We start from the raw sequence: 18,963 nt of genomic DNA on the forward strand, positions 1-18,963 counted from the left end.
CCTTTTGCCTTGCATAAAAAATTAATTTTATTTGTTATAGTACTGAGTTTAATTTACTTTTGATGTTACAATATGTTCTCTAATGTCAGTACTGTTTGTTTATGGCCAGGTTTTGGTGTCACGGCATCTTTCCACTACAAGTGAAACGTGAGGCCACGGTCTGAAGGTCGCAGTTACCTCGACGAACAGCAGCCCTTCACCGGCTCAAATTTCGGCAACACACCAACACGAGAATTAATGTTATTTCGGTAAAATGCAATTACAGAGAATGGTTGAATACACAAAAATTAAAATGCTACTTTTAAATGTTACATTTTTATGTAAGCTCTTTCAGTAGCTGTGGTCACCGTATCAGTATTTTATTTTCCGAGTTATGTTGCGGTAAAAACTGCAACAGCAGTAGCTCACAGAGTCCAACCGTTTCACGTCATCAAAATAATGGCGCCCCCCATAGTCCAAAACATGTATAAAACAATGTGGATTTTTTTGAAAAGCATAAATCTTTTATGTTTTCCACTACACATTTTAGTAAGAAACATAATTTACGTTGTCTTATTACGTTATAGGTCTTAATACCAGAGGTTCCCTTTAGGCACCAATGAACAGATGGGTTCAAAACTTCAAAACAAAATCAACATCAGCTCTCCAAAACAAACATTTAAACTAATAACAGCCATGAGTAATTTCTCATTACAAAATCTGACTCTAATCACTGACTGAATAAACCACATTCGCAGCCACTGTAAATTGCTAATTAATGTACACCTGTGCCAAGTTGCTAGTTAAACTGCTGACATTTACACTAATGAACAAAATTCTGATGATTAATATTAACACATTTAACTAGGCTTTTTAATAAAGATTGGTGTCTTTTATCAAGCTGCTACTTAAGGCTGTGCAGTGATTTTACTAGGAATAAAAAGCCAGCAAGAAAGAAAGAAAGAAAAAGAAAGCAAGAGGGCTGATGTGCGTGTGTACATGTGTAGTTAGTGTTTTGAGGTGCCGGTTCAGAGGTGATCAAAGCTTTTCCACCATAGCGATGTAAATCCTGCTGGTACTCACACTCAGACAATTGAGCAGGGCTGAAACACCTTTTATGTGCACAAAAAAGAGGTGAAGAGGTTAAATGACTGTGACAGGAGGTGGTGGATTGGAGGGCAGATTCTGTAGCCAAAAGTCTTCAACCTTGAGCTTACCAGAGAGAAACTCAACACTAGCACAGATGTACCTTGATGGATAGACTTACAGTACTCAGTCACACTGGTGTGTGTGTGGATAAGTTGTACCGTGGGAACTCAGCCTTTTTACTGGCTGTTTAGACTGTAAAATAAAGGAAAACTACATGCATGCAGAAAGAGATTCAAGTAATGATGCAAAGGCATCTATTTCAAAATCTCTTTTGTGCATTTTAATTAATTGATTGGTAGATGAAGTCAAGATTGTGCTGTACTGAATCGTCTCAGCTGCAGGCAGCACATCCATGGACCACCCACAGACTCTTCACTGACCATCTGAACTTCTCAATCTAGCAAAATCTAATCTGATTGGCTGACTTTGTGCAACATTTGAAAGTAAGAACAGTTTTTTTGGAATCTGGAAAGCAAATTGCATTTACAAGGCTAAACCAAGAGAGTGCTGCAGGGATGACATCTTTTTGTAAGCCAAAACCCAAAAACGAAATAAAGTTTGTGGTGAATGCAAAGCTCAAGATATTTTCTCATTTTATTCTACATCAGTAATACCCCCTTGTAGCTTTAACTTGTTTTGAAAAAGGCAGCTGCTAACAAGTGGCTAAATGGGAATACAGTTGCATTCATTGATTAATCATGCTCTTGCAAACTATTCTAACTCAAACGTTGAAGGAAAATGCTCTTTAAATAAATATTTAAAGAGCTGTCTGAGGTCTTGTGGAAGTGGCGTTGAAGGCATGTGACCCTGGTGTAGTTCGTTTACAGCCTGCATTTAGTTTTTTACTTATAGCAACTGCATTTAGATCAAATTCTACACAGTTTCTGCTAAATGGCATGTAAAATGATAAACTCACTTTATGTGTTGCTCAAACAGTCAGTTCCTGTCAAAGCGGACAGAAGAAGCTGAAATGTGGACTGACTATGAACCGAATAATAGCAGTTTCTCTGAGGATGACTGGATGACTGAGGATGACTGAGAATAAACATTGCATCACCTTGGCATCATTGCAGGACAGTGAGTGTAGGAAGATATTTCGTCTACTTTCTTCTAAAGCAAACATAAATGGGCAAGTTTTTGTGACAAGATCTGTGGGTGCAAATATGACATAAGCCAACAACTCTGTGCCAAAACCAAGTTTGCTGCCTATATAGACAGCAGTTTAAAGTAATCAGAGGCATGCTCTTGACAAGAGGGTTGCAAAGCTACACTCTAAAAAATGCTATTTTTTTTTTTTTTAACCCAAGTGCTGGGTTCAGCCCGTTGGGTCATTTTATTGGGTTGTTTTTAATATTTTTACCAAGATGCTCAGTTAATGCAGGGTTTAACTTGTTGGGCCATTTTATAGTTATTTTTACTTTTTTTCGCACAGGTGCTGGGTAGTTTTTCTGTAACTACGTTTCTGGGTCATTTTTAACACTGGGTTATTTTTTTTTCTACCCAACTGCAGCTAGATTTGGTGCACGTCTTCAGCGCAATTTTTTTATACATTTAATTTTTATTTTATACATTTTATTTTAATTCCTAAATCTTTACTCTCCTGTAGATTATCTTATTTTACGCAACGTAACATACAAGGACGAAATGTCAGTCAGCTGCGTTAGCAGCGGTCACTTTGCATGATGGAAATGCCTTTTACCTTGCATAAAATAAATGGATTTTATTCGTTATAGTACTGAGTTTAATTTAATTTGATGTTAAAATATGTTCTCTAATATCAGTACTGTTTGTTAATGGGCAGGTTTTGAAATCAGGCACGGCATCTTTCAGCTACGAGTGAAACTGAAGTTTGCAGTGGTCTGAAGTTTGCAGTAATCCCAGCAAACAGCAGCCATTCATTGGCTCAGATTTCGGCGACACACTGGCACGAGAATTTCAGTAAAAAGCCATTGCAGAGAACGGTTGAATACACTAAAATTAAAATGCTACTTTTAAATGTTACATTTTTATATCTAAAATGCTTGTTTAAACGTATGTAATATTGTATATTATGCTGTATTCACCCAAATAAATTTATTTTGTCTTGTATTTTGTCTTTGTGTTCTTGCTTAATAATAAATGTTCATCTTTTGCTGTTTCCTCTAGTAATTCTGTGTGTGTTCTTTATAAGTTCCAGTCCATTTTAAGCCAGCAATATAATTTTAATAATTTTAAACAATAGTTGACTTAAATAAAACAACCCAGCATGTTTGGTAAAAACATTTAACCCAACCAGCTGGGTCAAAATAACCTAGCGTGTGTTCTGTCCAATATTTACCCAGCGCTGGGTTGCCAAACAACCCAAGTTGGGTTGTTTTTAACTCAGCATTTTTCATAGTGTAGGCAGCAACATTATGCTGATACCTAATTACGACTGAATTTAGTGCTGCCCCCTGAAAGTCAATGAGAAGAGGCTTGATTGATCAAAATTTTATTGGTCGCAGGAAAACAAATTCCACAGGAAGTGGAAAAGTCACGCAGTCTGTGACGGACAGATCATTAACGGCTGGTTTATGTAGTAATATAGTACATCGGACAGGACATTAAAACACTCACCTATCATTCATCAACCTCAAATATGGCTTTTCATCTGAAATATGCAAGTAATATCAGCTTTCAATGGCAACTCAATCGAATGTTAACCTAGAAAAATGTGTGCCATTCAAGTGTCTATGCAAGCTGCATGACCGATGGAGACGCTGGTGTGGTCACTTGCTCTTAAAATACATTAAAATACATTTTTGGTCATACACATAAGAATATGACATCTTTCAGAATAACAACGAAACATTGCGCTTTTGTAAAATAATGAAAGCAAACAGAATGCACTTTCTGCTGTCTAGGTAGGACCCTATGATTTCCACGATGCGGAAAACGGATGGAATTGCAGAATCCAGTCATAAAAACGGAATTTACTGAATAACGCGGAATGTCACAGAATTTGTCAAAGTTTGAATTAAATAATCTAAAGTAGGTCATTACACTTAAATCAGACTGCAATATTGACTAGTATCTGTAAATATTACGCTGCAAAAATACCATTTATGTGAATCCTGCATGTTCTGCATGTCTCTGTTTTAATGAATGTAGCAGACTCTCCTCTTTTAAATCAAAACTTAAAGCACATCTTCTTGTTAATGTATTATTTTAATTTTATGTATGTTGTTTTATAGATTGTTATAGATTTTGTTTTTATTTGAGCTTCCTGATCTGTACACCACTTTGGTCAACCTTGGGTTGTTTTTAAATGTGCTTTATAAATAAATAATGAATGAATAAATGAATAAAAATTACCTTTCATAAGGCTATTTCAAGAATAAATTTGAATAAATTAAGTATGATTCAAATTAGACATGCTGAACTTGAGCATGAAACTTCGAAACTCTGCGTATACTTGCCTTACAGACATAAAAAAAAAAAGATCAACAAAGAGTGAAATGTATACTTTTAAATGAACCAATTCAAATAGAAAACAAATATTCTCAGATTATGTAATTCATATGAAACATGCATACAGGGACATTACTCCTGCGGAGATGATGAGTCAGTGTTGCTGACTTCATCTCTTAATCCAAAAACAAGAAAACACTAATTTATCTATAAATTATTAAAAGGTTAATGCAGTCTCCTTGCTGTTGCTGTTTCCTTGACACATTTATAACTATTATATCAGCCGGTGTGCTGTGGCAAGCTTTTTTGCGTGTGCTTGAGCACTTATTATGCTATGTAGACAATTAAAGGCTCATTATTATGATTTATATTTAATATTAATAAATGTGCCACTAATAGTCGACTAATCCTTAAAATGAACGACTACTAGTCGACCAGAAAAATCTTTAGCCGAGGACAGCCCCAGTTGAATTCGAATGCAGCATCAAATATCCTTTTAACAAACCCATAACGCATGTCAATACGCTAAGTGAACCAAGTTACCCAAGGGATTATAAAGATTGATTTCATGCAATACTGACAAAATGTAATAGTATCTCATTTTAGCTTAGCAACAGGCTGACATCATAGTCTGAAAGTATTTGATTGCAATTTGTTGCTGCCTGTCACTCACAAGTTTCCATTTCAACAACATACACTGGTTTTGGAACAGAGCTAACAAAGTGAAAACAACCAAAACTGACAACATCATCTTGATTACTTCTTAAAAAATGGCAGTGCATGGACAAAGTTGGAGATCACCAAAAATAGCTCTTATGATGAATTGCAAATAAATCTGAACTGAAGCAACATGAAGACATACCAGAAGTGATTACTAATAACAACTGCTGGCAGAGACATACAGATGAGGAGAAGCTTGCTCAATGTTCCCGAGGCTAATTCCTCCCCACCTCCTTTCACAGATTGGTTTGTGAAGTGTTTTTATTCATTGCTGTCATGTTCTGGCAATGCCCGGAGGCCTAAACATTTAACCACAGCAAAGCGATGGAAGCCAGTGGCAGAAGTTCTGCTGGCTGAATAAGCACGTCACACACACCTGACAACATCACCTCACTCCAGGAATCTGGGGTTTCCCTCCACAGGGGCATTATGGGTAAACTTCCCCAATAATAAAAACTGTTTACCATATGTGGATACTTTGCGAATAAGAATGAACAAATACTGTATCAAAGCAATACTGGTGGAAATATACCAGAAACAGATATGCATGCAAATTTATTTTATTTCTCTCCAGAATTTCCTGCAATTTAGTTTTTTGTTTTGTTTTGTTTTGTTTGAACTTTTTATGATTTTTATACCTAAAAAAAATTCCATGCTCCACAGCATTAATTTGCTCCACTTCTCTACTGTCTAGGGATGCAACGATACAGTTTGTCCACGGTTCAATACGTACCTCGGTTTTTAACCACGGTTTTCGGTTCGGTTCTGATATCTTGCCACTTCAGTGTGTTTTTTTTTTTTTTTGCTAAATACTCCTGTAATCCTCTGTACACTGGAAAAAGCGTGGTTAGTGTATGTCTGCCTATTTTTTCTTTTGAGAGAGTTATTATTTTTAATATTATTATTATTATTTTTAAATAGAATGGGTTTCATTCATACTGGACGCCAGAGGGCGCCCTCGTGCAGAAAATCCACATATGCAAAGAAGTATCACTGATGAAGTTCCGTTCAAGCAAAGAACTTATATTGACAAGAAGTGAAAGCCAATAGAATGCTCCATTGCAACATCAGCGCCCAGCAGCAGGCCCTACGCTTCCGCCATTTTGGAGTGAAAACGCCTGTTTACGACTGTTTTACTGCTTTGTTTGAAGAAAAAAAAAAAAAAGTATATTAAAGCTAAAATACACAACCTGAATGATGACATCAATGATGAACATTTTTTGTATATATTTTTTAACCTTTTCGTTTATTTCTTAAGAATTTTTATACTTCTGTTAACCATTAAACCGTAAGTTGTTTATTATTGAAATGATTTTTGTATGTTTTGTACCTACTGTAATCTTTGTTTGTTATTATAGCAATAAAAAAATTATGACAACACAGAATAACGTACAATCACTAGACTAGTGATTATCAAAAACAGACTTTGTCTTTCATTTATTTTTCACAAAATCTTTGCTCTGTAGAAACCAGTTTTGGTTGAAATTCCTATTTTAAGTGCAAGTACTAGCATTATAAATGCTGAATTAATACCAAAACATAAAATTAAATTAAGGACGTGCATCAGAACACTGGGAATGTTAGACGATAAATATATATTAAAAGTTTCACAGTAAACTTTTTTTGCATTATTGTCTTATATTAATGTCCGTTAAAGCATGACTGTAAACAAAAAAAAAAAAGATGTTTATGTAAAAAAATTAAAACATATAGCCACTGTCTCCAAAATGTTTTAATTATTCAGTTATGACAGACACTGCAATGCATCATGTTCTGCAAGATCATCATGTTTGTAGTGTGTTCCAGGGAATTAAAACGTACAATATAATGTATAAATACAATATATATGTCAGACCTACAGTACTGTGCAAAAGTCTTAGGCCACTAGTATTTTCATCAGCTAAAAAATGGTTTAAAGTCAGGTAAAGTCAGTCTGTTGCTGTAGTGTGTCAGTAGGAAATATCAGTTTACATATCTAAACATTCATTTTGCCATTGATTATAATAATCCAGTGAGATTTTTGTATGGAGCACAGGCTGTTGTCAGACTCCTCGTGCAAACAGAGATCTGATCTCTCCATCATTCAATCCAGTCTGTCTTAAGAAACAGAAAAAACGGAGACAGACTAAATCCAGAAGAACTGTGGCAACATCTCCAAGATGCTTTAAGAGACCTACACCTACAAAGCTACAGTACTGTTAAAATTTTTAGGCAGTTAGGCACATAAAATGAGGATGCTGTCAAAAACAATGTCATAAATAGATTTTCTTTATCAATGAACTTCTATTAACTAAAATAAATAAGCATTTGATGTGACCATCCTTTGAGTTTAAAGCAGCTTTTGCCCTATGTGCACTTGTGCTTAGTTTTTCAGATAGCTTTGCAGGTAGGATACTTGAAACATCTTGGAGATGTAGCCACAGTTCTTCTGGATTTAGTCTGTCTGAGTTTGTTCTGTGTCTTCATGTCATTCCAGAGACAGTGTGCAAACAAAAATCTCACTAGATTATTACAATTAATGGCAAACAGAATGTTTGGAAATACTAGTGGCCTAAGACTTTTGCACAGTACTGTATAATAGCAACTATAATAATAACAGTAATGTGTAACATTGCATAAAATGAAAATACTCAATAAAGCAGGCTAAAACTGCCTCAAATGTATAATTAAAAAACTGGATTCCACAACTGATAACATAAAACAAATATAATAATACAATACAACATTTACTGTAGCAGTCATAAAATTTACTGATTTAAGAAATTTTCTATCACGTTTCTGATTTGGCTGTGAGATTTGCCAATTTTAAGTGCGTAAGATGTGGATTCTGATCCGTCAAAAAAAATCTAACCCTGTAGAGTGACTTTTTGCACTTTTTCGTGTCACACACTACTTCCCTGCAGTCATTGCGCTCTTTTATTTCCACTTTGACTGCTCTTTCGTTGTCATTCTGTCTGCTTCTGTGTGGTTGTCCAGTTGGCATTTTCACTCGAAATGGCAGCCGCGCTACTGCGCTTTCAAATTTTGTAAGTTTTACTAAATTCAAACAATAAATACCATTTTGGCGCACTTAATGTGGCGTCAAATCGTAAAATGTAGCGCTTTAGTTAAAGCCAGAGCCATTGAACATCAGAGTTGCGACAAGCTTTGATGTCGCCGCCACGCTGTCACGTGGTTCATTGAACTCTTCAAACAAATCAGTGTTGACAATACATTTGAATGAGTTTAAGTAGGGTAGATGACAGCTTCACCATACAGACAGCAATTTTTAGTAAACATTACAGCATATTATGCATTGATTATTACGTGACATTTACAGTATCATGTTATTCTGGAGAGTGATGGGGAAAGGCAACATCATTTTCATTTGCAATGTCATGGTTTACCCACTGAAATGAAAATGAAAATAATAATGAAAAAACCTGCTATACCTGCTTACTTATTTGTAAGGTTTTCATTTGAATATTTCGACATGATTAAACACTAGGTTTTTAAATGTGAAATTTAAAAAGGTAATAACTTACACCCTTTTTTAAATGATACTTGTATAAATACATACAATGAATGCAAGCAAATACTAAATTTAACCGAAGTTTAAAATGGTGCTAAAACAGGCATTTAACAAAACATGTTTATCCCCTTTTATGTACAGTATATACATATGAATTGATATTGAATCGAGATCGAAATCTCCAGAAATCCACCCCCTGACCCCCACCCACCAAATCTCACTCCAAGCTAAACTTAAAAGTTGGCAACCCTGACACACATAGAATATGAGTATAGAATTTATTGTCTGCCTCATTCTGTGATAAGAATCCACATCAGATCATATAAGGAAGTTATTTCAAACACTCAGCTGATGTTGTAAATTAAAAACAAGTTATTTTTTTTTTATAACTTTTGTTTTTATAACTCTTTTGTTGGACAACAGGTTTAGAAAGGCTTATCATTGCATGTCATTAGAATGGAAAATGCTCTGCGTGTGTTGCTTTTTCAAATATAAGCGGGAAGCGTTTCCTCATTTCAGCATGTGAAATCGCAGGCGCACATATAGCAAATTCAGAGAGAAATAAGGAAGTTATTTAAATGCAAAACCGAAAAACCGCAATTCACAAGCACGTATTGAACCGTGGATGTCGTACTGAACGGTTCGATATTATATTGAGAACTGTGACATCCCTACTACTGTCCGTCTTTAATATTACTCAAAAAGCTGAGAAATGCTGACAACATGATCAAACACTGACCAAATATCAACTAGCACAACTGTTTTAACATTGACAAATATAAGAAATGTTTCTCCATATTAGAATGATCTCTGAAGAATCATGCGACACCCAAGACTGAAAATTCAGCTTTGCATCACAGGCATAATTTACATTTTAAAATATATTACAATAGAAAACAGTTATTTTAAATTGCAATAATATTTCTTATTTTAATTTTTTTTTTTTAAATCCAAAATTTTGAACAGTAGCGTAAACTAAAATTTACACTTGATCTTAAATTGTTACTCTGAATAAAAGTGTACATTAAAACTAAATGAAAATGTAAACTTAATATTTGCATATGCATTTCCAAACACATTCTTTCCAGCAGTTATTTGCATATTAATTTGTGACTGGTCTTTCATGCATCTATTTAATCATTAATAACTTACAGTTTAAAGACAGTGTTACTGTGTTGACTTTTGAGCACAGTCGACAAAAAAACAAATTGCATGCTCACTTCAGACAACGCCGATGACAGCCATGTTTAAGGTGGCTCTGATGCAGCATCTTATTCATGCAGAAGCAAATTCCTAGTCTTATCTACAAATTCATTCTTTTGTTGCCCTGCACGCACTGATTCTAGTAGGAAATGCAAATCTAGATTCAAAATGTTAAAACACGATTTTAAAGCTGACGATGTCGAGTTCATCGAAGTTCATCGGAGTTCATCGGAGTACATCGCCATGAAATCCAAGAGTGTTAAAGAAAACAAGCAGATGTTTGTTACTCTATTAGTGTAATTCTTCATGCTCAGAACAGGTCGGGGAGGTTTTGTAAGCTTCAGGCAGTTTCCAGTGTTCTGGAGTGAAACTTCTGTAAAGTTTATCTATCTTGAAATGTGTGTGTGTGGGAGAAAAAGAGAGAAACAGAGAGTGTAAACAGAATGAAAATGACACTAGAAGAGGGAGAGAAGGGATTTGTACAAGAAAAAGTGTGGTTTGGCCAAGGGTCGTTTCTGACAGTTGCTTAGAGTCCTTTCAGTGAGTTGAAATCTTATATAGACGCATACACACACAAACACAAACCACAAAGAAAGAACAGGAAAAAAAAACAAAAAAAAAAAACACTAAGACTTGTGGCTGCCAAAAGATTATGTAAGTTTAATCAGTATTTTCCTCATGGGCAGAGAAATCCCCTGAGCAACTGGCCGCAAACAAAGAGGTCTAAGAGTCAAACTGATCGACAGAAAGAACAGAGTCCTTTTACCTCTCGGCTCAGAACAGAAAGTTTCTCTCATCACCTTGGGCTGAGCATTCAATAAAGTCTCAATGACAAGAGCTGCCCTTGTCATTCAAGGTCAATCTGCTGCTCTGTTTGCAAGGAAAACCAACTATGATGCAGAATGGAAGGATGAATGACCAGCTTAAACCATGAGACACTAACAGAAACCTTCAGCTCAGGCTAAATAAACATCAAATCCAAACAACTGAACAAATTAACAGCTGAAGATGAACACTGCATCGGGACTTTCTAATACATGTCCATTCAGAAAAGAGTAACTAACTGCAAAAGGTACAGTTACATTTACTGAAGAAAGTCTGGCTGCTGCCAAAGTCAAGCTAGAGTGTTCACTCTTACAAATAAAGGTTCTATGAAGAACCTTGAACATCCATAGAACCTTTTAAATGCAGAAAAGATTCTTTATAATCAAAAAAGCTTCTTTAAATTTTTAAAACGTTCTTAAACATGGTTCCGTTCACTGAAAGGTTCTTACGGAAACCAAAAATGGTTCTTCTATGGTATCACTGTAAAGGCACCTTTTTAGAACCTTTATTTTTAAGAGTGTGTGGATGTCAAGGCATTGCTATGCAGTTGCTACGTTTCTGTGAGAATGCAAATTATGCAGTTTGTTGAGGAGTAGTGTGCTATTACTACTCTAAGAGCTCAAATTTATGACTTTCTACTCCCCCTCCCCCCACGCCCCCGCCCTCGCCCCTGTTCCCATCCCAAAAAAAAGTGAAAACACAAATTAGGATATTTTTGATGAAATCCGAAAGCTTTCTGATCCCGCATAGACAGCAACGTATCTACCACATTCAAGGCCCAGAAAGGTAGTAAGAACGTCAATAAATGACATTAAGTCCATATGACATTACTGGTTCAACCTTGATTTTATGAAGCTATGAGAATACTTTTTGTGCGCAAAGAAAACTAAAATAAGGACTATTCAACAATTTATATCTGATGCAGAACCCGGATACACTGCGCCTTGTTTACAAGCAGAGGAATGCACACACATATATTTTGGTAATGTTGTGACATGGAACAGATGAAATCTCGGATTTTATCAAAAATATCTTAATTTGTGTTCTGAAAATAAGCGAAGGTCTTGCAGGTTTGGAATGTAATGTAAAAGTCATTAACAGGGTTTGCACAGATATTGTTTTAAAAAAAAAAAAAAAAAAAAAAAAAAAGGACATTAAGAACTACTTTTTGGATTTTTAAGGACTTCAATCAGAGATCTCACTTATGGTTTGATGTTTTCTACCATTTAAAAAAAAAAAATTGAAAAAAAGATTTAAGAAACCTCTCAGAAGTCCCAATCTGAAAGATTCGCGCTCCTAGGTTCACATCTAAAGCAAAAGATTAGCGAACCTGCTCCGAAGTTCTGATCTAAATGAAATCATTTGTGCTCTGCAGTCCCCATTTGAATAATGATTCCCAAACCATCATTTTAGATCAGGACTTGGGAGCACGGATTCCAAATCATTCAATTCATGGAATGATTTAAAAACCTGCTCTGAAGTCCCAATGATTCGCAATACGCGAAGTTCCGAACTAAATCAGTTGATTCGCGATACACAAAGTTCGGATCAAATGATTTGCGAACCCGCTGTGAACTCTAAATCAAATGATTCGTGATACGCAACTTGAAGGCCTGATCTGAATCAAATGATTCCAATTGGAGCGCTTCAAAACAGTGACTCATGTTTTTTAATTTGATCTGGTTTTTGCTAGTAAATCGCTTGAATGAATGATCAAAGTCACGAGTTTGAATCAATCTGAGCCGTTCCAGCGTAAATGATTCGGTTCATCTGTTCCTCTTTTTACATCTTCAGCCATGTTTACACGACACTGTCAGTACTACTACTGGTTTAGCCTGATTTTGCCTGAATTTTTTATTGTGTGAATTTTGCGTCAAATGATATGTGCTTACTAAAAAATAAACACTTATTTAATAGATACATTCTGTCAATAATTAAAGCTCTTTTCAAGTACCTCTTCAGAAATATTGCTATTTTCAAGGGTTTTCCCAGGCCTTAAATTTCAAAAAGTCAAATTCAAGTACTTCAAGCACTTTAGGTACTTTATACAAACCCTGAATTAATTTTGGGAGAACTATCCCTTTAAGCAGAGCTGCTGCATTGAGGGCAGGACAAAATTCAATAGTGCTGAAGGCCAGACCCTTAATGAAAACCATAATGTCAAGGACACATCACAGATAAAAGCAGCAGTAACTGAGGTAGGTGGGTGTGTGTGTGTGTGTGTGTGTGTGTGTGTGTGTGTGTGTGTGTGTATGTGTGTGTGTATGTGTGTGTGTGTAGGTCACAATGACCCTCCTCTGCACTCCATGTTATAATCCTGGCATCTGTGAGGGAACGGAAAACATTGCACTGGGATTTGCGCATGCAAAATACAGACACAGAGATCAGTGAACATACCTTCATTAAGACACACTGTAACAAAACAAATGCAAACATACTGCACAGCTCACAAATACTGTATATGCAGTGTTGCTGTGGCATTTAGACACTGCAAACATATTAGAATGTAAATTACAATACTTACAATATTTGCATGCTAAACATATTAACACAACATACTACAGTATTTAATTGACTGACTGCCATCAAAACAGTCAAACCACTGCAGCTCACAAAAACTAAAGGGAGACAAAACTGAGCAGGTCTACAGAAAGCCGTCTTGCAGTCCCTAGTGAATAATAAATACACTAAAAAGTATTTAAAATACATTTATTTCATGCTAAATATACTACAAATACATTTACATATTATGTACTTAATAAAATATCCTGCATTTGTACTTTTAGTATACTAAACTGGTACACTTAAAGTTTGCTGAATTGGAACAACTAATTTTTAACTTTAATTGTGCGGAAGTAGTGCTGAAGTCCAACTAAAGATATACTTAAGTATATCTAAATGTGCTAAAGTGGAACTATTGCAAGTATACAGGTACACTTTAAATATTTTGCATTTAAAAGCCGATATTATTTAAAGATCATACAATCCTCATCAATAGTGTCATTAAAACATATTTTAGGCTTAATATTAAAGGAGAGACACTGCAGGTAAAAACACTGCTTTTTCAAGCACCTGTCAAATTTGAGATTTTGGGCTTTTTGGTTTTTCAGACGAGTGGAAAGAAAACACAAAAGACCCTGTTAAGTGTTTCTTTTATAGCACTTTATATACAAATTAGTGCATATTTCATTAAATAATACCTCATTTGCATATTTAAACCTAACATTTTAGAAAACTTGTAATACAAAAATGTTTGCAATTATCAATGTAATCAATCAACTATTAACTATTAGATAACTATTAGTTAATTTTTTTACCCTATTCACCTGCAGCTTCTCGCCTTAGCAAATGTGCATTGTGCACAAGTAGTACTCCAAATAAAATTTTATTACAATGTTTATATCAGTAAGTTTAGCGATATGTCAGTAAATACAGTAGACTTGAACTATACTTTGTATAAAATAAATGCATTTTAAATCTATTACGTTTTTACTAGTTTACTTTTTTTTTTTGCAACTTTCCCTGCTCTTATAGGCAGGATATGACGTCTAATGATATGAGTTATTTAAAATGTGTTAAGTGATATGTTTCATGATGCAAGACAAAGTTATGAAGCACAAGACAGACAAATCATCATATGTCTTTCAATATGAGGAAATGTCTGTTTCTTACATTTCAAATCTATAATCAACAATATCAGATGGACAGGCACAAAAGCATCCACATATGACTATGTCAGTCAGTCCCCTAAATTTTTAAATGCAATGACAACACATGTCTTTTGTATGGTCTACTATTAAAATGTTTGGGGTCATTAAAATTTTTTAAGAAGCCTCTCATGCTCACCATGGATGAATATGACAAATATTATTGATAATTATCAATGTTGAAAACATTGTGTTGTTTAATAATATTATGGTGGAAACTGTGATACTTCTTCTGGATTTCTGGATTCTTTGATGAATAGAGTTTAAATGAACAGCATTTATTTGAAATATAACTATTTTTTAACAATGTAAATGTCTTTACGGCCTCTTTTGATGAATTGAATGCATACTTGGTGAATAGAAATCTTCATGCTCAAAAAACAACAAAAAAAAACAACCTTAATGACTCCAAACCTTTGAACACTACTGTATATACGCTAAAACTGCAACACAAACACACAAATTGCAAGCAGTTAAATCGGTGTGTATGTGTCTGTGTATTTATATGTTAGCTTGGGGCTGTCTTTGCATGTGTTTACATTCCTGGGTGTGGTGATGCTATCAAGAGGGTTTTGTAAGATGAGTGAGCATATCCAGAGGAGCTGGCAAAACTGTAAAACACCTCCGGTGCAGGACACCCACACACACGCACACCCACATATACATTCAGACAACCACAGACATACACAGGAGCCCAGGTGCAACAAACAAATATGCAAATGTGTTTCTCTACTTATGAGGGCCATATTTCTGTAAATGCTTTTGAATAACGCAAAACCTTTTGAAATCAACTTGAGGACATGGAATATGTTGAATGAATGGGCCATGCAATTTCACAGTAACATGAAATGCTGGGAATTAGTTTATACTGTCATTGTACAGATTCACACACATAAGTTCATGTGACTGGTGGGTGAAAGAAAAAAAAAAAAAAAGGGAAATATAAGTTTAAGGCTTCTTAATCAAATGCTTCGAGAGTTAGGAGGATTTATTCATTATGTGCCCACTAGAAATATAAGAAATTTGGTAGCAGTTCTCAGATTACCCATGTTTAAAGGAGAACTCCACTTCCAGAACAACAATTTACAAATAATTTACTCCCCTCCTTGTCATCCAAGATGTTCATGTCTTTCTGTCTTCAGTCGTAAAGAAATGATGGTTTTTGAGGAAAACATTTCTGCATTTTTTTCCATATAATGGACTTCATTGGTGTCCCGATTTTGAACTTCCAAAATGTAGTTTAAATGCAGCTTCAAAGGGCTCTAAATGATCCCAGCCGAGGAAGAAGGGTCTTATCTAGCGAAACAATCTGTCATTTTTTTTTTCGAAAAAAAAAAAATTGTATACTTTTTAAGCACAAAAGCTTGTGTAGCACAGGCTCTGGGATGTGCGTTCACGACACTACGAATTAGTCATGGGTCGTTCTTGAACGATTCGTTCATTTTGAACAAATCTTTAATACGACTCGGGAAGAACGAGTCATCTCGGGGAGTGATTCGTTCACTTGCGCATGCGCAACATCCTATTAGGTTCTGTACTGGCATTAGGTTACCTGTTCTGAGCATTCAGGTTTTTCGAGTTGTTCATTAATTTTATGGGGTTGTCACGTGATGAACGAATGACTCAAACACAAAAACTTGTCAGATAAGAGGTGAGGTGAGCTAATTATAGACTAAAGACCCAGGTAAACAATAAATTATTTCTGTTTCTTATAGCATTACAGTTTTGTCTTGTTTGTAGTGTGATCAACATTTGTGTAAGCAGTAGATGTGTTCGGGAAGTAACACGTAACATTTTAATTATATTTTGCTAAAAATATACAGCATTTACAAACTTACTTGCACTTTCTTAGTCTTTGCGCGTTCGCTTTGTAAACACTGGGTCTGTAGTTCAGCGTGACCTTTCAACGTGATTCAATAGTACATAGCGTCGTGAACGCGCATCCCAGAGTCTGTGCTACACGAGCTTTTGTGCTTAAAAAGTATTAAAAAAAATATATATTTTCCGAAAAAAAATGAATGAAAATTCTTCCTCGGCTGGGATCATTTAGAACCCTTTGAAGCTGCATTTAAACTACATTTTGGAAGTTCAAAATCGAGGCTCCAATGAAGTCCACTATATGGAGAAGAAATGCTTTCCTCAAAAACCATCATTTCTTCACAACTGAAAGACATGAACATTTTGGATGACAAGGGGGTGAGTAAATTATTTGTGAATTGTTGTTCTGGAAGTGGACTACTCCTTTAATGTCCATTTTTCCATGTTTTAATGAGTTTGGAGCATGTGTTTAGATCTATCAGATTTACTAACAGCTTGTGCCAGGAGTTATACTGTCAGGATTTACCAACAACACGCAGTGAAAAATTAGCAATGGAACAGCAGGAACAGTTATTTTTTGCATCTGATCTTATTGCTTATGCATTTGCAGGGTTTCCCATTTCCTTTCATTTACAGGAGTAAAGTGTATTTACACCATTTTGTAACACCCAAAAAAGCATGACTTAACCCATTTTGCACCCATGTTGTTAATAGATTACACACACCTGATTATCATTGGCGCTGCTTGTTTGCAACTCTACAGTAATTTTCACTGCTCTTGGTAGATTGCATTGATTATTATAGCTGCGCCAGTGTTTTTTAATTTGAGCATTGTCTGTAGATTACCCACAGATCTTTCCACTCCCATTGGTGAATTTATGGAACTGCAGTCTAAATTAAAACTACTAAAAAATGTATTTGTTAACTATAATCAAGCTAAAATAAAATATTAATATAAGATTTTAAAAAAATAAATAAATAAAATAAAATTGAAATTGTTAAATGTTGCTGAATATGAAAGTGAAATAAGTTTAAACTGAATAAAAGTTAATAAAAACTTTTTTAAAATAGACATTTTAAAAAACGATATTATATATTATAAAAAAATATCAGAAGAACATAAAATTCTTCAAAAGTAAACTAAAAATAAAATGAAAACTGAAAATATAAAAAGAAAGCTTATTTAAAATATTATTAAAAACTATTATAGTATATAAAAAATACAAAAATAACCCTGCCAGACAACAAATTGTTTAAATATTAATATAAACTCACCACTGATGACCTTCAGCACACTGTGGATTGATAGAAATTGCCTCTTCACCAGCTTTTTTTCCTAAAATAAATTTATAAATATATATAAATAAATATAAATAAATAAATAAATAAATAAACAAGATTGGATGGACTGATGTGACAGACCAGTATCATCCAATTTCTTATCACTCCTAAATAAAATAAAAAAATATTTTTAAAACATTTATTTTGCAGTAGATAATCACACACCTGTTCACCGCTGGACTAATGAGACATACTTCCTCTAATAATTTAAATAAAAGTGATAATTGGTATGTTTCTAAACTCTTTGAAACTAAAGCCTTCACACAAAGAAGTGACTGAAGAACAGCAATTAAAGGCATTATAGTAAAGACGGATCGGAAACTGAACTAGTTGATCCTGTCCCCCAATATACTCATGGGCTGTGTGGCTATTGTGTTGAATTTAATTGGCAGGGAGAGAAGGAAAAAAGGAACAGAAAGACAATGGAAAAGTGCAGACAGATTAAGCGCGAAATATATTCATTACCTAAAGACAGACAACATTTGCCTTCTTCATGATTAACGGTAGTTTTGTTTTAATGAATAAGTCAAGATGGGTTATAAATTATTTGGGATGTCAATCAATTTTATTCTAATTCAATCAAATGATACGGCAATTAATTAACTTAATGAATCACTTTTATGTCAACCTGTAATCGTAAAAGCTGTGATTACCATTCTCAGCGCAGCTCTTCTTTTCTGCAACGTCTACAGCAAAATCATGTGCATCTGCGTAGGCTCTGGACAACCGCCAAAGGAACTGGCATTTCTGATCAAACTGTAAGCACACACATGACAAGTGTTAATAAAACACTTTTATTAATAATCCAGAAGCCATCACAGACAATATCTGGGGTCAGTAAAATTTTTAAGTTTTTGAAAGAAGTCTCTTATGCTTACCAAGACTGCATTTATTTATCAAAGATATAGTCATATTGTGAAGTATTATTTTGATTTAAAATAACTCTTTTCTTCGAGTTTTCACTTATTATTATCAATACTGAAGAATTAGTTGTTCTACTTAATACTTTTTCAGAATTCTCTGATAAATAGGAAAGAACAGCATTTATTTAAAATACAATCATTTGTAACATTATACTTGTCACTTTAAACAATTTACAGGATACCTATTATGCAAAATTCACTTTTACATGTTGTTTGAACATAAATGTGTGTTGGCAGTGTGTATAATGATAAAAATCCACCTGCTTCTTTTTTTTAAATCCTGAAAAATCATAAGCAGGATCTCAGAGCAAGTCGATCACAGAATCTGTAAAATGTGACATCACATTTTACAAGCTCC

General features: G+C 34.6%; 1 protein-coding gene across 1 annotated transcript in view; it reads right to left on the reverse strand.

Moving 5' to 3' along the window:
* Positions 1-18,963, reverse strand: part of LOC127174917 (regulator of microtubule dynamics protein 2) — a 42,644-nt gene that overhangs the window by 10,760 nt on the left and 12,921 nt on the right. Inside the window, exons 5-6 of the mRNA XM_051125602.1 lie at positions 18,336-18,438; positions 17,617-17,677 (exon numbers count right to left, since the gene is read on the reverse strand). Coding sequence (XP_050981559.1) covers positions 17,617-17,677; positions 18,336-18,438 — 164 coding nt within the window. The remainder of the gene's footprint in view (positions 1-17,616; positions 17,678-18,335; positions 18,439-18,963) is intronic.

The sequence above is a fragment of the Labeo rohita genome, chromosome 13, assembly GCF_022985175.1.
Source record: "Labeo rohita strain BAU-BD-2019 chromosome 13, IGBB_LRoh.1.0, whole genome shotgun sequence".
In the NCBI taxonomy this organism is placed as follows: domain Eukaryota; kingdom Metazoa; phylum Chordata; class Actinopteri; order Cypriniformes; family Cyprinidae; genus Labeo; species Labeo rohita.